General features: G+C 48.8%; 1 protein-coding gene across 4 annotated transcripts in view; it reads left to right on the top strand.

Moving 5' to 3' along the window:
• MYLK (myosin light chain kinase) overlaps positions 1 to 24,242 on the top strand; it is a 280,888-nt gene that overhangs the window by 157,579 nt on the left and 99,067 nt on the right. For all 4 annotated transcript variants that reach the window (XM_045502294.1, XM_045502293.1, XM_045502292.1 and 1 more), the window contains 7 exons: positions 106 to 271; positions 1,206 to 1,371; positions 3,448 to 3,466; positions 4,591 to 5,126; positions 5,653 to 5,859; positions 10,868 to 11,002; positions 14,038 to 14,190. In XM_045502294.1, the coding sequence (XP_045358250.1) occupies positions 106 to 271; positions 1,206 to 1,371; positions 3,448 to 3,466; positions 4,591 to 5,126; positions 5,653 to 5,859; positions 10,868 to 11,002; positions 14,038 to 14,190 (1,382 nt within the window). The remainder of the gene's footprint in view (positions 1 to 105; positions 272 to 1,205; positions 1,372 to 3,447; positions 3,467 to 4,590; positions 5,127 to 5,652; positions 5,860 to 10,867; positions 11,003 to 14,037; positions 14,191 to 24,242) is intronic.

Raw genomic sequence — 24,242 nt, 5'->3', positions numbered from 1 at the left:
TTGGGAAGGTTGCCCTTGGCTGGTATCTGACACAACTTAAGTGACGTGGGTGGAGGGCAGAGAGAATATCTGAATTGCTACTGCACTCTGCTGATTTCTTTCCAGGGACAGATTTGCAGCCCCCGCGGTGGAGACCCGTCCCAGCATCTGGGGAGAGTGCCCACCGAAGTTTGCTACCAAGCTGGGCCGAGCTGTAGTCAAAGAGGGACAGATGGGACGGTTCTCCTGCAAGATCACTGGCCGGCCCCAACCCCAGGTCACGTGGCTCAAGGTGAGGTTTTATCTGCCCCAACTCTGGCCCAGGCCTGGGGACCCTGAATGTGGAGGGTTAGACCCTTGGACCGACAGGAGTCTGTCTTTCCAATCAATTCCTTCTGTTTCAACTCTAGTCGTTCTCTAGGGTTCTCTGTAGGTCAGTAGTCATGCTTCTTCTTGCCCCTATTTGCACACTCTGCCTCTGTTACTCAGCCATCAATGTCCTATAATCCATATACTCCCCAAACAGCATTAAACTTCTGAGTCAGTACAGACATGACCATGTCAAGAGAGTGGAATTTGAAGTCACGAGACTAGGTTTCAAGCCACAGCTCTGTCATTCGTGAAACATGTGATTCTGGGCAAGTCATTTGTCTCTTGGAACCCTGGTCTCCTTATCTGTGAGGCAGAGATGATCCCACCTATCTCAAAATACTGTCTGGAGTGTTTCATTCAGGGCTGGACAAGGTGAAGGCAGAGCAGAGGAGAGGGGGAACAGGGCCTTGAGGAGATGTGGGGAACATTTGGGGTCAAGGCCTGCGAGAGTCGCTTTCATAGATGGAACTCCTGGATGAAAATGAGTGATGGGACACTTTTAGCTATTTCCTAATTCTCCTGGACTGACCCTGGAAAAAGAATAAAGGAGAGGGAGGCAAAGCAGAACCAAAGTGAGGAATGTAGGATGTCCTAGGCTCCTTTGGAACTAGGGCTCCTTTGGAACAACTTCCATATGCCTGCTCTAAGCTGGACCTGATGCCGCACCACACACATAGACCTCAAGTCAGGGCCCTTGGATTGTCCAAGGATTCCTCTCTGAGCACGTTGACAGAGCCCAGAGCAAAGGGTTCTGCCTGTGCCTGGCGTCTGTCCCCCCGGGATTGGCAGGAGGTAGGATAGTGCCAAAAGGTAAACAGGTTTCTCTGACCAAACTACCCTCTGCCCATCCACAGGGAGATGTTCCCCTGAAGCCAAGTGCCCGTGTATCTATGTCTGAGAAGAATGGGGTACAAGTTCTGGAAATCCATGAGGTCAGCCGAGATGATGTGGGAGTGTACACGTGCATGGTGGTGAATGGGTCGGGGAAGGCCTCCATGTCGGCTGAGCTTTCTATCCAAGGTATCGACTGGTGGGCGGGCCAGTGCAGAAGGCCCCTCCTAGAAGGAGCTGCTGTTCATTACAGATCTGTGTGACACTGACCCGCCCACATATCCATGCCTTCCCTAGGGGCGACATCTTGAACTTAGTCACTGCACTGTGCCCCACGCCTGTGTCTGCAGCCTTTTCTTCTTGCTCAGACTCCTTTTTGTATCTCTAATTGCCACTGGAAAAGTCGACGTTGCTCATGTCTCACCATCACCTCAACTTTAACCTGCCTAAGATTTAACTTATCATTTACTCTGTCCTTCTCCTTAAGTCTTCCCTTAACTTAGCTCTTTCTACCCCTGGATTCTGCTTTTCCTTCTCACCCGGGCTGGGCATTTCAGCATCTCCTTTGACTCTTGCCTCCTCCTTGCTGTAGGCATCAGCCCCTATCAGTTCTCCCTAGGAAATCTCTTTGAATATGTCTCCTCTTTGCATTCCCCTTGGCTCCGCCACATCCAGCCTGTGGAAGCAGGAGTGTGGGCAGGGAAGAGGATTGGCATCACTCCGCAGAGTGGGAACCTTGAGCAAGGTGGGATTTGGGGGGGTCAGGGAGAGAAATGACCTTCAATCTCCTCTTCCTGTCTCAGAAGAGATTCCTCCTTGCTCTCTTCACCATTGATGTCTCAGGTGTTTTTCTCAACTCACAGAGCGTTCTGCGTTGCAACCCAGGACATAATATATATATATAAACATATCAAACTGAAACAAGTTTCATAAAACAATCCCGAGTTGTACTATGTACAGTATGTGCTGGTATTCTCTATTCCATCCTATACTATCAAAAGTCCTGGTCCTGAAAGAAGTAGACTTTACAGCTCACCATGGGATGGAGACTCGCTGTTGGACATTGAGAAGAGTGATTTAACCACTCCCTCTACTTGCCCTAGCACTAAATTAAAGAACTGCTCCCTTCTCAGATTCTTAATGGCAAAATGATACGTTGCCTGGGATATGTTTTAAAATACTCCCAGGGGAACCTGGGTGGCTCAGTTGGTTAAGCGTCCAACTTCGGCTCAAGTCATAATCTCATGGGTCATGAGTTTGAGCCCCATATAGGGCTCTCTGCTGTCAGAGCAGAACCTGCTTCAGATCCTCTGTCCCCCTCTTTCTCTGCCCTTCCCCTTCTGGTTCTCTCTCTGTCTCTGTCTCTCTCAAAATAAATAAACTTATTAAAAAATACTCCCAGAAGAAATTCCTCTAAAAACCAAAACAAAGAGGGATAAGAAAGACTGGTAAAATGTCACTATTTTTTAAATCTGAGTGATGGCTTTCTGAGTTTGTTATATCCTCTCTACTAGTGTATGTTTTGAAATTTTCCAAAATAAAATTTAAAAAAAACAATGTGGCAGGAAAAAATATATGGTATTTTTTTCTCTTTGAAGAACTGACTGTATTTTTTTTTCAATGTTTATTTTTGAGAGACAGAGAGTATGAGCGGGGGAGGGGCAGAGAGAGAGGGAGACCCAGAATCCAAAGCAGGCTCCAAGCTCTTAGCTTGTCAGCACAGAGCTGGACGCAGAGCTCAAACTCACAGAGCACAAGATCATGACCTGAGCTGTTGGATGCTTAACCGACTGAGCCACACAGGTGCCCCACCCCTGTATATTTTTAAAGCAAGTATTTGTGAAAACTGGTCACTTTGAGAAGTTTGTTTTCTAGGGCCACATGTAAGTTAAACTGTTTGGGTTTGAACTCTTCAGATGTTTATTTTTGTTTGTCCCATAATTGGTTTCCTTCTGTGGCTAGTGAACAGGACAGGTCCCGTGGCGCAGAGTATGGCCACTGAGGCCACCATAGATGGCCCAGGGAAGCCCTGGAAATGTTGACATTGTCTCAGGGGAGGGCTCAGAGGAGCTCATCAGATCCACCTGAGTAGTTCAGGACCAGGAAGCTGAGGGAGTGAGGGAGGTAGGAGTGGAGGTGAGGGGCAGAGTGGGAGCTGGGGACGTGAACACTCCGTAAGAAATGAAAAACAGTATTGTCTTATCACTTTCTCCTCTCGGTACCTGTAATATTCCACTAACAGTCTACCCCTCTCCCTTTTTCCAGGTTTGGACAATGCCAATAGGTATGTCTAGGCTTGTAGTCGTTGTTTCCATCTTGGGATGCCCTGCAAGAAAAGAGGTTGTAATGGAGAAATGCCTCAAATTTCCGAGTCGTCATATAGGAGGGAGAACTGACTGTTGGGGGACATGGTTGTGTTTGGTCTCATTCTCCTGTTGCAGTAGGCCATACAGGTTCTGTAGTAGGCTTGCCATCGTGGTGAGACTCTTGAAGACACAATGCTGTCATCTTTCCCAGAGTCTGGCCAATGCCTTTACCAGTTAGCAGTCATTAGGAAGGGCGCTGTGCCAGGCAGAATCCACTCGCCCATGTAGCACGTCTTCACCAGGAGCTTCCTTGCCCACGCGTGAGGCCCGGGGCTAGACGCTGGGTCTGCAGGGTGGGCAGACATCTGGTGGAGAGAAGGGGCTTTCAGCGGAGCTACCATAGTTACCAGCTGCCGTGCATCTGAGGAAGGGTAATGGGCAGCGCTAATTTAGATTAGAGGTTCAGAGAAGCCCATCCTGAACACTTGACATTGAGCTCAGGCCCTTGAAGGGTGGTGTTAACCAGAAGAGGAAAAGCTCAGGGAGAGAGCATTCTCAGGAGAGGGGTGGGCACGGAGGGGAGCCGCAAGAGCACATGTGTGGCTGTAGCGTGGTAGGCATCGAAGATAGTCTTGTGAGGTCCAGGAGGCAGCGGGAGCCGGCTCACGTGGGCCATCTTGAGAAGCTCAGTGCAGCAAAGATCGGCTGTGCTTCTCATGCAGAATCCAAAATGGATGCAGAGAACCAAATGGATCAGAGGGGGCCAGCAGGGACAAGGGGGAGCCAGTTGTGTGGTGGGAACTAGGGTGGCACTTGGGTGGAGGGGGAGAAAAAAGGCTGATTGGATAAGTGCAGACAGGATTCTGGATTGGGATGAGGGGCAGGGAAGTGTCAGGAATGACTGCTTGCCTTCTGGGTTGGGAAGCTGAGAAAGCTGCAGAGAGAGACCTTTGCCTGTACTCTGTCTTAATTGGTAGGCTTTCATGATCCCTGGAGTCTGTGCCGTGAAGAGTAGTGTTTGTGAGTAACCAGATGATCATTCTATTTCTCCTCCTCCTTCCCCATTGCCCGCCTCTCCCCCTGCCAAACCACCACCACACAGGTCATTTGTGAGAGGAACAAAGGCAGCCAAATCAGATATCAGGAAGGAAGTGACCAATGGAGCGACGCAGGGGCCGAAACTGGGCAGCCTGGAGCCTGCAGCAGAAAGAAAAAACTGCTCCGGCACCCAGAGAGGTGGCTCCCCAACCTGGGCTACAGGTAGCCATCCTCAGCCCCTGCGGGAGTCCAAGCTGGAGCCGTCTGGGGACCCACCTAGGAAAGCCCTGAGCAGCCCCATCCTGCAGAAGACTTCCAGCACCATCACCCTGCAGGCCGCAAAAGTCCAGCCGGAACCAAGAGCACTGGCCTCGGGCGCCCTCTCTCCTTCTGGAGAAGACGGGGAGAGGCCAGCTGCCCCTCCTCCGGCCATCCTCCCCACCAGGCATTCTGGCCTGGGAAGCCAGGAGGTTGTGAGCAAGGTTGCTACCAGGAAAATCCCCACGGAGAGCCGGAGGGATTACACATTCCCCAAATTTGAAAGCAAGCCCCAAAGCCAGGAAGTCAGTGAAGATCAAATAGTCAAGTTCAGATGTGAGGGTGAGTAGAGCGGAAGAGGGTCACTGCCCCACCCCACCTCACCCATGTAGCCTCTGGGTGGCTACTCCCTCCCACCTGGCCCAGAAGCCACCTCACAGGGGTCTTCCCTCAGGAAGGACTCAGTCTAGTAATGTGCCTTGTTCTGGAGAAACACCCAGCAGTGGCCCGATGTTCATTGTTGGATAGGGCCTCGGCCCTGTGCCCTAATTCTTACCACTCTAGAGGGGAAAACCCATCATCAATATCGCCATCAAAAAACAAGCCACAGGGGCTCCTCTTTTCTCCCTTCTGCTGGCTTTGGCTGATCTGGAGACCTGGCTTGTCTTCCTATGTCTGTCCTCCCCAAGGACCCTGCCTCCATCTTGAGATGTTTACTCCTGCACAGTGCAGGGTGAGGGGTAAGAGCCTCTTCAGGGGGAGGGCAGCTCACATCAGCCCTAGCTCCTCCCATGGGCCCAGCATGCCACCCGCCCCACTGGCACAGTACACTTTCTGGGAGCCTCATGCCCTTTGCCTGGCCCTGTAGTTTCAGGGACCCCGAAGCCTGAAGTGACCTGGTTCCTGGAAGGTGCCCCCGTGAGAAGACGAGAAGGTATCGTTGAGGTTTATGAAGAAGGCGGATGCCATCACCTCTGCCTGCTCAGAGCGCGGGCCAGGGACAGTGGGAACTACAGCTGCACGGCCTCCAATGTCCAAGGCCAGGTGTCCTGTGGCTGGACTCTCTTGGTGAAACGTGAGTACACTCCTCCAGTCACCCTGGGTTTTCCGTGGTGGGGCCATCCATGAGGTGCTTCCTACACCACAGGAGTGTCGCCCCCTACCACTCCCATGCAGGGTGTACAACCCCACAGAAGCACCGTCCCCACCCACATGCCAAGGCCAAAGTCATTGCTCCAGGACCGTGACTCTTGATCAGGAGTTCACGCCACAGTCCTCTCAGAATAAGCGTGCCCACACCCCATGCCCAGCCCTGCCCAGAGCTCCCTTTTCTGGGTTCCTCAGCTGTCCAAGGAGTGCCATGACTCATTCTTGTAACCACAGAGAACCAAATGTTCACTAAATATACACATTTAGAGACATAGGAGATGATGTGGGATCCCGCATCTTTTATGTTTACTGAAATATCTGTTTATAAAAGTTATGCATGTTCACGGTGGGGGATTTAAACACAAGATGGTCTTATGACTCAGAAACATTAAAAGGTATTTTAATGTCTTTAAAACAAAATCGGCATTGTGCTGTTTGTATACTGCTTTCTATTCTAATTTGTTCATGTTACATAAGCATCTTTCTATACGATTTCTTTCTATATTACCTTAATATTCTTCAAAAACATGATTTTTAAAAAGTGTTTGCATACTTATTTTTAAGAAAGAGAGACGGAGGGGCAGAGAGAGAGGGAGACACAGAATCCCAAACGTGGAGCTCAAACTCACGAACCATGAGATTGTGACCTGGGCCGAAACCAAGAGTCAGACACTTAACCGACTGAGCCATCCGGGCACTCCTCAAAAACATGACTTGAACAGCCATATGATATTTCATAGAATAGCGTATCTGATTTAGGCTTGCTCTTATCATTGAATATTTACGTTGTTTCCATTTTTTCACTGTCGTAACAAAACTGTGATAAATATCCTTATACCCATCTATCTCTATAAAATTTCCTCCTTATTTTGAATGCTACTTAGGGACCCTCAGCCCATTGAGGAACATATTAAACCACAGGGACAGAGTCAGCAAATTTCAGGCTGTTGGAAGTTCTATGGGACAAATACCCTTTGCCTATTTTTTTCAACAAATAAATTGCAAGAAAAAGAGGAGGAAGGAAAATTTCCAATTGGAAACTTTGATGAAAAGATACATGAGATATCAACAGTTGTAATCCATGGACTTTCTGTGGATCCTGATTGAGACACCTTTAAAATTTTTTTTAAATGAGAACACAAGGAAAATTTGAGCATCCACAAGATATTTGATATAAAGGAATTAGTGCTGTTTTTAAGATACGATGGTCTTGTGGGTTTTTTTTAAGTCTGTGTAGTTTAGAAATATAAATTGAGTTATTTACTGGTGAAATAATATGATTTCTGATATTTTCTTCAGAAAGAATCCATGTGTAGTGGGAGCTGGTGGGCATAAAAATGATATGAGATTGGCCATAAGTTGATAATTATTAAATTTGAGAAACAGATATATGATAATCCACTGTACTGCCCTCTTTACTAGAGTGTATGTTTGAAATTTGCCATAATAAATGTTTCCAAAAAAAGAAAGGAAAAGAAAAGAACTTAGTGCTTCATCCATACAGTAGGAATCCATGCAGCCAGTAAAACAAATATGGCGGATCTGTGGGCTCTGATGGTGAAGCATGTCCAAGACATACCAGTAAGGGAAAAGAGCCAAGTGCAGAGCTGTGTGTATCATATGCTATTTGCACAAAAGGAAAAGAATCTATGTAGATATGTGTACACAGATGCTTACGTGTGCATAAAACATTTCTGGAAGGGTCCACGACTTGTCTCAAGGAAGGGAAACTGGGGATTCTTAGGAAGAGGTGGGGGTAATCTTACTTCTCACTACATGAATACAGTTGATTTACTTCTCAATTGGGATTTTTCCTATGTTCAGGAATTTCTTCATAAGAAATAGTATCTGTTCCATTTGGAGGTGGGAGTTCCTATAGAGTTCACAAGTGCAAGAGCCTGAGCCTCATCATCCCAGGCTCTATGCATGGGATGGACACATGGCATCATGTCCACCGGAAGGTAAAAAGCATCATTTTGCCAACCAACATTGTTGGAGTGTTAACTAGCATTATTATTAAATGGAAGCTATGCATCAAGATTCTCCTTACAGTCAGGTAGGGATGAAATAGAATGTGGTCTTCAGAGCTACCACAGACCCAGGGCAAACGGGATGGGAATTAAGCCCACCACAAAGCTGGCTCTTCTTACTAACAGTCAGCTGTTTGTTTTTGAATGAATGCTGCTCAGAATGTTGTAAGACTTTGGTTAATGCCCAGAGTTCAGAAAAAGTTGAATTTGACTGTGTTTGCCAGTGTCCTTGTCACTTGTATGGAGGAGTGGATTTTAGAAGCCCTTATGCTGTCATTGCAAAAGTACTTCTCGACTCCCTCTCCTCCTGGAGACACTGGCTGGTCTAAAACCATTCCTGATGACTTCACCAGCATGCAGGTCACCTGACACGTGTCTTTTCACCTTCTCTTGCAACACCCTCTTTCTCCCTTTTGTCCCGTTGCTGCAGAAGAGCTGTCTGTCTCTCTTACCTGGACTTCCCTCTCCATCCCTTCCTCTCTCTACAAAGATCTTATTTAATGATGATTTACTCTCCCATCATTTCTTCAATCTGTCTCCCTCTCTTTATCCAGAGTCTCTCTCACTTCTCCCTAGAAGCATGATCTGGTCTTCCCTATGCTGAAAAAGGAAAGAAAGTCTTCCTTCTGCTCGACGGCCCCTGAAGCTCCTCCTTGATTTCTCCACTGTCTTTCACCCCAAACTTGCTGCAGGTGTAGTATTGATGCACAGCTTCCATTTGATAACAACAGCTCACACTCCGCAAAGACCTGCTCAACGTGCCAGGCTTTGTGCTAGCATTTGTGCTAGCTTTGTGCTAAATGCTTTCTCTCTGGGGGCACCTGGGTGGCTCAGTCGGTTGAGCGCTCGACTTCGGCTCAGGTCATGATCTCGTGGTTTGTGGGTTCGAGCCCCGCATCGGGCTCTGTGCTGACAGCTTGGAGCCTGGAGCCTGCTTCAGATTCTGTGTCTCCCTCTCTTTCTGCCCCTCCCCCACTCGTTCTCTCTCTCTCTCTCTCTCTCTCTCTCTCTCTCTCGTAAGTAAATGAGCATTAAAAAAATTTTTGTTTAAATGACTTTGATTTTGGGCACCTGGGTGACTCAGTCGGTTAAGCATCCGACTTCAGCTCAGGTCATGATCTCATGGTTCGTGGGTTCGAGCCCCGCATCAGGCTCAGTACTGACAGCTTGGAGCCTGGAGCTTGCTTCAGTTTCTGTGTCTCCTTCTCTCTCTGCCGCTCCCCCACTTGTGCTCTGTCTCTCTCTGTCTTTCAAAAATAAATGTAAAATAAATAAATTAATAAATGCTTTATCTCTGTTATTCCATTCAGTTATCCCAACAGTCTCGTGAGATCATTGTAGTCACACCCATTTTCCAGATGAGAATACTAAGCTGTAATGAAGCTAAATGACTTGTTGGAGGTCACACACCTTGTGAAAGGTGGCATATTTCTTACCCATGTTGGTCTGACAAAGAAGTCCGTATTTTTTCAATGGCTGTCTATGGCATTTCCCTGGAGGGAATTTGATGTTGGCTGGGAAGAGGGATAGAAGTGCCTTCCCACAGCTCTCGAGGTAGTCTGTTCATCCCTTCCCTCAGTGGCAGTGAAGATCACATGCACCATCATTCTGACTGTAGCTGCTCTCCTGTGGCCTTCTCTCCCCATAGGGGAGCTCTGGTGTGGGGGTAGAAGGGCGGATGTAGCTGGGCAAAAAGCCTGTCTTCACCATTGGACTTAACCTGGTCTGTAAAGTGAGCTTAAGATAGCAACCTCATGGCACTGCCACAGTCACATCTAGAAAAGTACTTGGCACATAGTAAGCCCTCAAGTACCCGTGTTTGCCCTTAAACTCCTGCAGTATAATATGGCTTACCCCTCACCACTGCCTGGACTAGCTTCTCTTGAAAAGCACTGATGAGGCTTTTTTTAAATGTTCATTTTTGAGAGAGAGAGAGAGAGAGAGAGAGAGTGGGGAAAGGGCAGAGAGAGAGGGAGACAGAGGATCCAAAGCAGGCTCTGCACTGACGGTGGACAGTCTGACGTGGGGCTTACGAGCTGTGAGATCATGACCTGAGCCAAAGACAGACGCTGATCCAACTGAGCCACCCCACTGCTGAGGCCTCGTCTAATCACCAAACCCATTTCCTCTTCTCAGCTGTCAGCCACCTTGACGTTTCTGCAGCATGTTCCAGTTGTAGAAGAGATTATCTATTCCTGTTGCTCTTAGTTAAGATCCCCAAACTACAAAATGCTCCCCAATTCACCAATGTAGAGGGCTTCTGGAAAGTTCAGCTCAGTGGTTCTCGAATATGCATCAGAATCATGAGGGAACTTAGTAATGCATAGTCCCAGGCCCCCAGTGGTCCTGAACCATCGGCTTAGGTTGGAAAACTACAACACATGTGAGTCTTTGTCCTGGAATTGGAAAAAATAGTAATTAAAACTGAAACGTCCTTACCAGTGGGCATGTTGTCTCTACAAGTACAAAGATATTCCCAAGATTGTGCAGGTCTGATAGAATATGTTAAAGGAGAGAAGGGGCACGAGAAAGTGGGGAAGAAGTTCTGTGGATGCTCCAGGACGCAAAAGGAAGCCAACCTAGGAGGTGCCTGAGTCCCGGGTGCGGGACGGGGGTTGGGGGAAGGGGTGCAGGCCCGTGTCCTGAGCACTCCCAGACCTGGGCTGTTCTGTGACTGTGAAATAGCCCCTGCCGCTTTCTCTGCCTCCCAGTCCAGGTCTCCACATCTGTGGTGCTGCCTGCCTCCAAGTGTGAAGATAGGTTAAGGTCCAGCCAGGCTCCTAAGGAAGCTCCGGGTGTTTGGGGCAGCGAGGCATCTGCCTGTGAGGCTCAGGGTGACTGCAGTCTGTCACCAGAGCAGGCCAGGGTGGTCTGAGGTGGCCTGTCTGTTCTTTGCCCTTGCAGAGCTGGCCGTGATGGAGGTGGCTCCCTCATTCTCCAGTGTCCTGAAGGACTGCACTGTCATTGAGGGCCAGGACTTTGTGCTGCAGTGCTCAGTGCAGGGGATCCCGGTCCCCCAAATCACTTGGCTGCTCAATGGTGAGTCCCCCCTGCTCCAGCCCTCTGGGCCCTTTGGCCCTGCCTGCATTCTCACTTGGCTTTCCCCCATTTATTACTCAGAACCATCTATGCATAAGTAGGAAATGCTGGGTACAGAGGTCACAGGGTGCAGAAAGATCACAGCCTACTATTGTCCAGCTGGGGACACTGGACAAGTTACTATTCCTATCTGAGCCTTGAGCTCCGGCAACATGGGAATAACATCAACTACCTTCCAGAGTGGCAGATGTGAAAATTAAGTTAGTTCCTTAATACAAAAGAGTTAACGTGCCTGGTACATGGGTGCACAAGCAATTTGGTTCATTTTTGTGGCCAGGCTCATAGTAGACCCTCAATAAACATTTGTTGAGTCAATAAATGAACAAATTAAATTAGTGAACCACACTAGAAGTTACTCATGGAACCTCACCTTTTATTTAGTGGCAGTTGGTTTGGGGATTCATAGACCAGTAATTTTTTTAATGGTATAGTCTTAGAGAGACATGCCAACTTTTTGTTTGTTTGTTTTTGCCTGGTAAGGTCTTTTGGAAAAAAATTGGTTATCTCGTATTATCACTCTTCTCTTTTTAAAAAAGCCTTTCAATTCCAAAATTACGGGAGGAATCTAATTTTAGAACTAACACTTCATAACATTGATGCCATTGAGCAGCGTCTGCTTTGGGGATCCACAAGGAGGGTGAAGGGGCACCTGCCCATCAGGAGACAAAGGGCACTTCTCCTCTACCATCGAGTGGTCGGATGACCTTGGACACCCCACTTTACCTCTCTGGGCATCAGATTCTTTATGGTTGAGGAAATGGGCTGGAACAAAAGGTTTGGGACCTCAGCCAGTTTTCAGGGCTGATAGAATATGCCCCTCAAGGGACAGCGGCACCTGTCACCTATGCACCAAATAGCCCCTAGTTGTTTATCCCGTTGACGTGTTACTTATAAACCTTCCTAGTTGGTATAGTTTGCTTAGGCTGTGGTAGAAATTATCTCTAGTGAGTGAGAGAATGTTCCATGTAGTCTTTCTATGTGTCATCTTCTTGGACAAATAAGTGAAAATTGAGGTCGCCCTTCCCTCCACTCCTCACTATGGACAGAGCTTCTGTCGGATCCTGTGACTGACTACAAACAGGCAGCCTCCTTGCAGCTGGAACAGAACATGGGCATAAAAGACTAGTCAAGGATCTGAGTAAGAGAGTTTCACTTCCATCTGGCTCAGAATCCAGACCAGAGGTCCAGACACATTTTCTATAAAGGGCCAGATAGTAAATATTTTCAGCTTTGCTGGCCATACAGCCTCTGTCACAACTACTCAACTGTGCTACTGTGGCATAAAAGCAGCCAGAGGCAAGTTGTAAATGAATAAGTATGGCAGTGTTGCAATAAAACTTTATTTGTGGACACTGAAATGTGAATTTCATATGATTTTCACGGATCACAAAATATTTTACCTTTGATTTTTTTTCAACGATTTAAAATATGTAAGAACTATTCTTAGCTTCCAGACCATACAAAGGCAGGCTGAAGATCAGATTGGGCCTGTGAGCAATAGTTTGCTGACCCCTGGTCTGCACCCCTCAGGACTGGGAAAAGCAACCTCACCTTCTTATTCTTGGTGAATCTTGGCATTTCCACACCATTACCACTAGAGGGAGAGCGTGCTCAAGTTCCCTTGGCTGCTGACTCTGGTCTTCCCAGTCTTGGGGTCCGAGAGTTCCGGGTCTCCCAATTCTATAATTCTGAGTGCCCTGAGCCAACAGCTCCTTTCTGGGGGCCACCATTCCATCCCACGCTTGTAGGGCCAAAATGAGTTACCCCCCAGTAACAAAAGAGGTCTCAAACATTTTATTGGCACATTTCGACAGCAGAGGCCCTTTGATGGCAGTCATGGAATGTACTGGTATTCTCAAGGAAGATAGGTTTTAGGGCGTCATTTTCACAAAAAGCAAAGAGTAGTGTTCAGTCATCTTAGTAGCAGGATCCTGACCCCCTTCATGAAGTGCAGAATCTCTTCTCTCCCGCCCTATGGCATGCTTGCTTGGCGGTCTCTGCAGACTGTCCCAGAGACACAAAGTGTTGCTATGTGCATAAGAAAACATTGCATTGCAGGGAGAGGACTTCTTTCTGCACTTTGTCCCTCCCCTATCGCCCGCCCTCAATTTTATGAAATGCAAACCAGGACCCTGGAGCCTGACAAGGGAAGAAATTGACAGTTGCTTCCTATATGGTGAATGGACACATTCCTGTTCTAAGGCCAGAACATTCAGTAATGAGGTTTTTTTTTTTTTCCCCCTGGAAATGAAAGCTCACATCCTGGAATGATAAAGTCCCAGGAACGTATAGCATTAAGGAAACCAATGACGTTCATAGCATGTGCCTCTATCTCCATGAAGGACTTTATGTGACCGGAATAAAGGGCATCTTGTAGCGGGGACTCTGAGAAGAAGGGACTAGAGTCATTCTTAGTTTCCCATATTTATCTTTTCCATGGACCCTAAAATGTACTGAAATGGACCCAACTGCAACATCAGGTGGAGGTCATACAACTGCCTTCTGATGAATATCTGCAGTGGGAATGAAGTCATTATTTCTGGAGATGTCTAAAAGGAGCCAGGAGCCTCACGTTGTCTGGGTGAGGCCTGTTGTGCCTGAAGCTGGGCTATGGGCCAGATGACCCTGTAAGATTCTTTCCAGGCTCAGAATTCTGTGAAGTCCAGGATGTGGATGTAAGGACTGTTTGTTTAAACAAAATGCACAGAACTATGTCCCTTGCCCTTCTGCATTCTCAATGCCTCCAGAATCTCCCCCCCACAGTCCTGCCCACCCCAGCCTTGCTCCTGCACCTCCCTCCATGGCACCTGCAAGCCTCTGTCCAGCTGGCTAGGAGTAGGCCTGCCATGTCATCAGCCCCCGGTGGATCTGAGCAAGCGTGGCGACATGACAACAGCAGCCCTGCAGAGGACAGGGCTCACACCCCCTCCACTGGAAACCCCTTGGCCTGAGCCCTCCTATGCTTGCCTCCACAGAGCAGCCCATCCAGTACGCTCACTCCTCCTGTGAGGCCGGCGTGGCCGAGCTCCACATCCAGGACGCCCTGCCGGAGGACGATGGCATCTACACCTGTCTGGCCAAGAACACCTTGGGGCAGGTGTCCTGCAGCGCCCGGGTCACTGTCCATGGTAGGAGCCTCTGGGCACCTCTCTAGAAGCACCTTTGCTGCAGACATCTGCTTTGGAGAAAGAGCACTGCACCTGAAGGCAGGCAGGTGGAGGAAATAGCCTCTAGAATGGCCTCACAGTGACAGGGGTGTGCCAGGGCAGATGAATATTCAAAAGCCAATTCCCCACCTCCTCACCCGACCTGGGCTAAGGGAAGATTCAAGGGAAGGAGGCGAGGGCTCTCTTGGCTGAAGAAGCTCCCAGTGTGAAGACTTTGCACACTGAAAAATGACTTAGGAGGAGTACTCACGTACTCCCTTAGGACTTAGGTGTCTCACAAATGCCACCTCCCGTGCTGGGGGCTACTGGGTAACACAGTGCTGGTATTGAGGCTTTGAGAGGGTTGCAGGTTGTTCCCCTTTTCCTTCTGCCCCTGCTCCTCCCCATCAGCCTGGGCTCATTTTCATACATCACCAGCATGGTGTCCAGTAATCTGATTATCATGGTCATCCATTGATCCTCGCCAAGCCTTTAGTCCCAGGAAGTTTCAGGAGAGCCACAGCACTCAAGACACAGCTGTCTGCACTGTGGTGTCAGCAGGCATGGTGACAGTGCCTGGGGAATGCTTCCCAGGGCCAGGGTGTTCAGGTAAGCCTGCCTCCCCACCCTCACCCCAGCCTGGGCCCCCAGCTTCTGGGTGTGACTGGGGCCTGGGTGCTTGAACTGGGTGCGCTGTGCTCTGTTTTCCCAGCAGACTGTCAGGAGACCATGTCTCTTCTCTCCATCCCCCAGGGTTCAGGCCTCATGGGGAGAGTCTCCCTGTAACGTGAACAGCCACCTTCTGGGAGGCCACAGGACATGGTTTCATTGAAAAGAGCAAGAGGAAAATCATGTGCTGGTTACTACCTTAAATGCTTTCTTCTTTAGACCTCAGCAGCCCTGGGGAGGGCAGTGCTCTCCCTCTTTTACACAGGAGGGTCTGGAGGTCTCAAAAAGTTAATGCAACTTGCCTACGCACACAGGCTAGCAAGTGGAGCTGGCCTTTCAGACCCACATCCTCATGACCCCAAGCCTGTGCTCATTCCCATGCCTGGCCCTTTTCTAGAGCATGCATCCTCTGGCCCAAAGGGAGAGTCTGGGCCCCGTGGGCTCAGCAGTGTCGCCCCTTAGGGATTAAGGGGCTCATGGTGAGGCTGGCTCTGTGAGGTGCCCTGCCAAGAAAGGGCATATGCCCTGGCCTCCCCAATATCTCTGAAGTTCTCTGGCATGGAGTCATCACTCGGGACCTGGCCTCTGCTTCCTTTCAGGAAGCTGTTCACACCCAGGTGGGAGCCTGAGTCTGACTCCCGGGAATTTGTCAGCCAGAATTCTGGCTGTCATTATTTATCCCCTTTATCCTCACAGATCTCATTTCATGGCTCTTTGAGGGGCCTCGGGAAATTGTAGTAATGAAACAAGAAGAGATCTGAGCCTCCTCTCCTTGGCAGCGGCCCTCACCTTCCCGACAGGGGACTCTCCTTGGACGTCCACACGGCCTACCCCACAGTCTAGTAACAGGCGAGAGGGCCAGAATGACGTGTGATGAGTCTACTGTCTGAGACTCTCCTGGCTAGCTTCAGCCAGCAGCCCTGCTAATCCAGTGCCTGTCCCCACTTGCCTGGCTTTAGATTGGATTAAAGAGACCCAGCTGGGCTAATAGCCCTACTGGAGGTGGGGGTCCCCAGACAAAGGATCAAGGGGTCGTTGGGGCTGTCCTCCATGTCCCCAGGTCTGTGGGAGGAGTGAGGCCGGGGTGATTGCCTATCCAAACATGTTTTAAAGCAGAAACAGGTCCTCAGCAAGAACTCTGCCAGAGCCCTTTGGGTTTGCTCTGAGGACAGCCCTGCGTGGGTGAGAACTCCCTCCCGGTGTGGGGATTTACTGGCCTGTGAAGGCCAAACAGAGGCTGAGATACCATAAATGGTGAAGCAGGCTGAGAGACGCAGCCACGCGCTCGAGCCGCAGGGCTGGGCCATCTGCACAGGAGTGGGGTGGGCTGAGCCTGTCTGCCGCAGTGGCACCCCGGGCCCTGCCCCAAGGCGGCTCGGCTCAGGGCTGGGGGTGGCTGCAGGCTCTACTGTACCGAGTGCTGTTCCGGCCTCCGCGTAGCTGCCCAGGGTCTGGCCTTTCTGCTACCCTCAACGTGCTGGGGCCCACAGTCTCATCGTGGCTGTGCAGCAGGCTGCCCGGTGACCTGAGTTCCATTCGACTCTCCGGGCCTCACCTTCCTCTTCTGTGCAGTGGGGACACTGATAGTCACAGTCCCCAGTACTGTGAGGATTAAGTTAACGAATGCATGTAATGTCTTCTGAACAGAGGATGTGCTCAGTGTATGCTGACCCCCACTTTTAAACAAGGTAAAATGCCAAGTCTAACCAGTTTTACCAAAGGACCAACTTTGCCACAGTGGATAGGTGATTGTCTGATGGTCTGTATACCTGTTCGTTGGTTTCTAGTGAAGGGAGAAAATCAGAATCAGAGAAGGGAGGCATTGGGCCAGACAGAACCAGAGGAGCAAGCCATTCTAGGGACTCTGGCCACGAGAGGGCGCCCTTGAGCAGAATGCCCTCTCTGGTTTCCAGGGAGGGGTGGTTTCCAGGGCGGCTCTGCCGTAGGCAAGATGAGCGGGAGAGTCCCACGGATGCTGAGGAAGGCCAGGCATGGATGTGCTCTTTGTCACCTCTTTAGCCAAGGTTTTGTAATCCAGAAATCGCTGGCCCAGCACTCTGACATGATTTCTGCAGCCAGCTTACCCGGCTTTCTCTGCCTCCTCTCCACGGCAACCCCTTTCTCCAAACTCTGTCTATCTCCCCCAACAGATGTCACTTCTTCTAGAAAGCCCTCCCTGGTATCCCCAGAATGAGTTATCTTACTGGCTGAAGCACCCTTATCACTGTGCTTATTTGTCAGTAAATCTGTACTGAACCCCTGCTTTGTGCCAGACATCATTCTGGGGAGGCTGCCGTGGGCAGGATTGATAAGCTCTGCCTTCATGGTGTGTACATTCTGATGGGGAGACACCCAACAACCAGCACCTGGTTTAATCCAATACTGACATAGAAGGGTACAAGGGGTCCTTTTGGATGGTGGGTGGTGAAGGAAGACTCTAGGCAGAGGTAACTTTTGAACAGAGACTTCAGTGAGCTGGAGAGAGTGCTGCAAAAGCAGGCAGTACAGTAAGTGCAAAGGCCCTAAAATTCAGAACAAGATCAGCCTGTTCAAGGAACAGTGAGATAAACCATGTGGCTGGAGCATGGTGAGTGGGTGGCCAGCGGTAGAGAGTGAGTTCAGGAAGAGACGCAGGGGCGCATCAAGCAGGACCTCTATCGGTAAGGAGCTCGCAATTTTATTCTTACTGTGGAATTTTACTCTAATTGCTGTTTCGTTGTCTTCCCTGCCAGACTGTTGGCTCTCTGCAGGCAGGGGCCATGTCTTACTCATTACTGCGTGTAGAATGGGGCCTGCTCTGTGAGCATGTGTTCAGTGAATGGATAAAGGCACACGGAGGTCATTGATCTCCCCAGGGTACCCCTCTGCCTCCCCACTTGCCTGGGTGCTCAGTACTCATTGGCATGTGCAAGAAATCCACAAACTAGCTCTCAAGAGACCCTCAACAAATATTCCTCCTTTCCTGCACCCTCCCTAGAAATAAAATCCCCAGTAGTTAACCAGACAATGAAAGCCCTCCCTCACCACCCCGACCCAGGATGGAGACTAAAGGGTGATTAATCTAAATTCCTGCAAAGCCCAGGAAGATCTGAGGGAGAGTAAATATTTCAGTGTATTTGGACTGAGTCACTGGGGTTAGGGAGACACTTCCTTAGGCTAGAATATTTTAGTTTCTCTCCCCCTGAAGTATCTTTGTCAAGGCTAAAATTCTTAAGTGACTAGATTTGCTAACTTGCTAACTGTGCCCATTTTGACAGAGTGTCTCAGCCTAATGGTTGTTTATTTAACTGAAAGTTTACTGGGCCTCTTTTCTTTTTTTAATGTTTTTATTTATATTTGAGAGAGAGAATGAGCACACAAACAGAGAAAGGGCAAAGAGAGAGGGGGACAGAGGATCCAAAGTGGGCTCTCTGCTGACAGCAGAAAGCCCAATATGGGGCTCAAACTCCTGAAGCTTGAGATCATGACCTGAGCCGAGGTTGAACACAGCCGACTGAGCCACCCAGGTGCCCCCACTTGCTGGGCCTCTTAAAGGCATCTCAGGACATGAACTGTTGGTAAATTAAAAACAAACAAACACACTGATTTCTAGAGTAAAAAAAAAAAAAAAAAAGAAAACAAGCATATTTATTAGAGTATTTGTTTTTGGTGAAGATACCCTAATGAAAACACTAGTGCCAGGGAGGTCAGCCATTGCTGGACAGTGAGAGCATCAGTAGAAGCCCAGATTGCTTTCAGGTGAATGGCAGGCACTCTGTGGGGCAGCTCAGAGCCCGGACAGCCCCCTGCCACCACCTCTCTCCTGTTCTCTGCTCAGGTACTCTGGATGGTAGTGTCGGGTTCGGACCCTACCCTCTGTAAGCTTACAAGCACTGAAAACATTTGTAATACTTACGTTAGCTCAAGAGAAACTTACTGAAGAGGAATAAACATGAGTTTTGATTTTTTTTGTCCTTTAAGAACCTTGGTCCACCCGCAACATCTGTCCAAAAGTCTTTTAAATGTTTTTTTTTTTTTTTAAATTTATTTATTCTTGAGAGCGAGAGAGCGTGGGGAAGAGAGGCAGAGCATCCCAAACAGCAGCCCAAGCTCAGCGAGGAGCCCAAGGCGGGGCTCAATCCCACGACCCTGGGATCATGGCCTGAGCCAAAAACAAGAGTCGGACGCTCGATTGACTGAGCCACCCGGGCGCCCCGCAGTATTCTAGTTTTATATAGGCTGACTGTAACAGAAATGGGGTTGTGCAACATGTGGGTTCTTCATGTCACAGAAAGACCTCTGAGTACACATGTATACATATGTGTCCATATCATTGAACTGTGGCCTTATTTTACTAATTGGACAATTAAAGACGTAGAACTGTCTACTTCTCCAACCCACTGTTGGTCATATCTGTCATTTATTTGCTTGGAGTCCTTGGTCAAAATGCCATCCAGAATTACAGCTTTGTGTCCCTAACAGCAAAATGTGATCTGTGCTATGACAGTGTGGTGGAGAATGTGGTTCCCAGGCCCTCGTTTGGAGGGAGGATTGGGTGGTTTGGATGCTGTACCTTTACGTTTAGAGTTTGATTATAACCTCTGAGTCAGTAAGAAGGCTGTGGTTGCAATGATTCCTGCTTCCCATCCAGCAGCCCCGTCATTACTGGTCAGAGATCTTTTGGGGAGTGTCATATGTCATTGTTTCCTTTCATTCTTTTCCTTGCACACTTCTATTCCCACTTGTTTCTTAGGTTCTAGAGAAGTCAGTTGGGGAAAGAAAAGCCAACTGAGCAAGGCTCTGCAGGGAAGAATCTCTTTTTACGACACAGAAGTTTTGTTGAATCACCAAGTAGGTTTATTTGCTGAGGAGACAGACTTTTGTTGGAAGAGAATTCACATACCTTCCTGGGGATTCACACCTTGCATATAGGAAGGGGCTAGGTGAAGGTAAGCTTACTTTGATGAGTACTTTGATCAAAGTAAGCTTACTTTGATGAGTACTTTGATGAGTACTTACTTTGATGAGTAGAGTCAACAGTGATAGCATTTAGGGAAAGGAGGAGGCTAGTCTGTGATCCCTGGACCATGCTGGACTTTGAGCACCAAATAAAGAAAGAAGGGAAGACTGCTTCCAGAACTCCCCGTCAGTTGGTGATTTACTGAATTTCCATAGTATTACAGGGTTTGGAGTGAATCCGAGTTGCTGCTGGAATGGTATTGTGCCTTGTAGTGACTAAGCAGAACAGCTTGCCAGTCCTTTTCCCTCCAGCTGTGCAGTTGCAAGAGGTCTGTGTGTCTGTGCATGGAGGCATTAGGAGATGGGGTATTAGGAAGTAGGGGAGGGCTATTCCATGTCCATTTTCATTGGGTGACCACCTGTGAATCCAGGGATGCGGGCAAGCTGCTGATGGACAAGCCCTGAGGCTCTGAGAGTGGGACTCAGTAAATGGCCACGACAGCAATAGGCGATGCTCCCTCCATAGGGGAGAGTCCTGGGGGCTTCTTAGATGGTAGGGTGTTTCCCACCAACACTGTCTGTGTTTTATATGTCTGTGTCATCTGTTTAAACACTTTACCACAGTTTTTTGTTGTAATCGGAGATAAGTTTTGAATGAGCTGGGAGCCTGCTGGGGACCATTTTCAAGACAAACGACTCAAAGTGTAAACATGTGTATTTAATGCAAGTTTGGATCCATAAACATGGGCCTTTGAAGAGCATCAGGTGGGCTAATAAAAGACAGGTGGAGAAAACGCTTTTTTTTTCCTCTTAAAGTTTATTTACTTATTTTGAGAGAGAGGGCAGGTGAGTATTGGGGGGTGGGGCAGAGAGAAAGAGAGAGAGAGACTGAGAATCTCAAGCAGGCTCCACACTCAGCGCAGAGCCTGATTTGGGGCTTGATCTCATGAACCATGAGACTACGACCCAAGCCGAAATCCAGAGTCAGACACTTAACCAACTGAGCCACGCCAAAAAATGCTTTGAGCCACCCCAGAAAATGCTTCTCTAGAGAATTCTGAATTGTTTTTCCTGTTAAATGCATGGAAAGGAAAGAAAGGACCCAAAGGGAAGAATAGGGGGATCATTGTAGTACAGAGGGAGGGCTGAGATCACAGCCAGCCACTGGGACTGAGGCTGCAGAGGTTTCTTAATTTCAAGCCCAAGAAAATCTAACAGCCTTGCTCATGTCTCCAGGTTTGAGGAATGAGTTATACAGGCTATTGTATAAGAATTAGTGAGAACAGTAACAAAGTACACCTGCTATGTGGGTATTTAACTCTTCCTCTGAATAGGAGCTCCTCAAAATATAATATTGTATTAATACCAGTTCACGGGAGTGTTTCAAACTATCAATTAATGTTTTTAACGAGGACCTTTTTTTTAAGTTTATTTATTCATTTTGAGCAGAGAGTGTATGCATGCAAGCAGGGGAGGGGCAGAGAGCAGGAGAGAGAGAATCCCAAGTAGGCTCCATACTGTCAGCGCAGAGCCCAGCACCGGGCTTGACCTCATGAACTGTAAGATCATGACCTGAGTCGGAAACAAGAGTCTAACGCTTAACCAACTAAGCCACACAAGAGCCCCGAGGAAAATTTTTTTAATAGACAAAGTCTAATCGGTTAGAAAAGCTGGCTCATCTTACTTAATTCCAGTAACAAGTCCACTTTCCACCTTTGAGTTAACTCCGTGTGACAGGTGGAGGAAGCCCTTGCTGGGAGGAGAGGCATTTGCCCACCAAACCTGGCTAGTTAGCTGCAGAACCAGGCCTGCGGCTGCTCAGCCCCCATGCCACCCCCTCTGGTTCTTGGGGACCTCGACAAGTTCTCTGCTGGATACTTCTTCACTGGAGAAAGAAGTTCATGTTCAAGTTCACGACAGGATTCTGCAAAAACAGTTTCTGATGAGTCAAAACAGAGCATGGCCAAGGAGGAAAAACCCGGAGGGTCAGTAGGGCCCTTCCTTTTCCCTCCATCCATCTTTGCTCTGTCCTCTCTCCTGCTCCTCCCCCTTCCCCACTACCAGCTTTAATCGATACGGCATCATTTTGGCTTATCAACAAACTGCTTCTAAGTATTCCTGGTTTCAGTCCTTGTCTTTCCATGGAAGACAGGTTTGATTCATTCCCTTTCTCTCCAAATGGAACGGGGCACCCAGTAGCTAGCTACTCAGTTAAATGACAGAGTGAGTCCATGAGTGACTAGAGAGTCATCAGCCAAGTGACCAGGTACCAGAGCCATGGATGAGTTCATGTTCAATCTTTAATCCTGTGCCAGTAAATCAAGGGGGCTCGGCCCTTCCTGGAGCCCAGAGAGAAGGCCTTCTCTGGGCTTGGTCTCAGCAGAGTAGCAGGAAGCACAGATACGGGGAAACCTGAGTGTATTTAGTCCAGCCCTATTTGAGCTGGGTAGCGCATCTGTCACTGGGTCCCCCGGACCTCTCCCTTGCCATCTGTGTGCCACAGCCAGTGTCTGCCCTCCCCAGATGAAGAAGGCTCAGGTTCCCTGGGCCACTGGGGGCCTTTCGTCTCAGACCCTGGCCCCCGTCCGCCTGCTTCAAAGCAGGACTGTGCCAGATGATAGCTAAAGCACGACCCCAGAGGCCCACCTGTCTCAGGTGACTGGTGAGTCTGGGCATGGACACAAACAACAGCAGAGAGCTCCCAGTGGAATCTAGGTGGCTGGCCTTTGTTCTCAGGGCAGCAGGGCAGCATCCAGACCAGATCATGTCAGCCCCGGTGTCTTATGACAGGCCACCTCCCTTCTCTGAGCTGACATAAAATGAGGACACCACCTGCCCTCCCTCTGAGGATGTTGAGGGTGACACCGAACCAGCTGTGATCATCTTTCTGAACCCTCAAGTGCTGGACTCTGCAAAGCATTGTTGTGACGATGTCACAACAGAGAAGCGGCTGTTAATGCCCTTCCAGACGTCTGTCTGGTTAAATGGGAGTGCCCTAGTTTGGAGGATGGTTCTCATTTTAGTTATGGTCAGATTGAGTGTACCCAACCAAAAAGATGGGTTAAGAAAGGCAAAAATTAAAAAAAAATTATTTATTTTTATACTTATTATAAATATACTTATTATACATTTTGCATGTTGCTTCTTTTAATCATCTAAAAACCCAGCAGTGCTTATCATGCATTATACACTTATCAACACTGTATCGTCATCAAGAACTGATGATAACTGGGGTGCCTGGGTGGCTCAGTCCATTAAGCATTCGACTTCAGCTCAGGTCATGATCTCACGGTTTGTGGATCTGAGCCCTGTATTGGGCTCTGTGCTAACAGCTCGGAGCCTGGAGCTTGCTTCGGATTCTGTGTGTCCCTCTCTCTCTGCCCCTCCCCTGCTCACACTCTCTCTCTCTGCACCTCAAAAATAAATAAACGTTAAAAAAAATAAAAGAAAAAACTGATGATAACTGTGGGTCAGGGGGCTCGCTTCAGATCCCACAGCTGGAGCTAGGAGTTCAGAGCACCAGTTTCCCTCTGTCTTCTTATTTTATCTAAATCTGTGCAAGAGTGAGCATAAACTGATGCACAGTGCACAGGCCACAGTGAGACAGAACAATTTGGCTTTGGAATTAAATGAAATACACATGCCTGGCTCTTTTTACCTGGCTGGCCCTTGCTTTGCTTTAACTTTCCTCCCCTGGCCAGGGTCTAGGTCGTAGGTCAGCAGGTAAGACGCTTGTCCTTGTGGAGGGTTCACCACTGGAGAAGCCTGGCTCCTTTGGAAGAGATGGCCTCCAGAGCATCTGTCTTACCACCAGAAGGCCTGGGTATGAGCTCTAGGTCAGCCTGTAACTGGCCCCGTGACCTTGAGCATGCCCTGGCCTCTCTATCAGTGAAGTGGGGTGGCGGTATTGGGACTGGGGCTTCAGGGTTCTAGTGAGGGCTGCTTTTCTCGGGCTGCATACAGAAAACTACTTGCCCCAGAACTGAGATCCTCACTGGCTCCTTAGTCCCAGTGTGGAGTGTATGTGTAGGGAGGCTTGGTTGGTTTCTCACCCTGAGAAGAACTTGGGGTGATTGAATGCTAGGGATGACTCAGCCATTCACTAGCCTAGATTCGGTCACACTGGTCCCATGTGAGCCCAGACTGTAGGTCTGAGGCCAGGTTCATTCTGCACACTTACTTCCAATCACTTCTGCCTGCCCTCCGTCCAGGCTCAGGGCCTGGGGAAGACAGAGCAGGTCTTCCTGGGACCATGGCGGCATGGGACTCAGTGTCTCCTAGGCCAGGCACCCACAGAATAGTCATCCACTCATGTCTCCCCTGGAGGGGGTGCAGCCAGGTTGTTCTCTAATTATTTTACCTCTATCCCAGGAGACTTTTAAGCAATACATTTGTATTCCTAACAGTATTTGCCTCGGGTCATGTAA

Source organism: Leopardus geoffroyi, chromosome C2 (genome assembly GCF_018350155.1).
Source record: "Leopardus geoffroyi isolate Oge1 chromosome C2, O.geoffroyi_Oge1_pat1.0, whole genome shotgun sequence".
NCBI classification, from domain to species: domain Eukaryota; kingdom Metazoa; phylum Chordata; class Mammalia; order Carnivora; family Felidae; genus Leopardus; species Leopardus geoffroyi.
The sequence above is the reverse complement of the archived record's forward strand: the minus strand, read 5'-3'. Positions and strand labels throughout refer to the sequence as shown.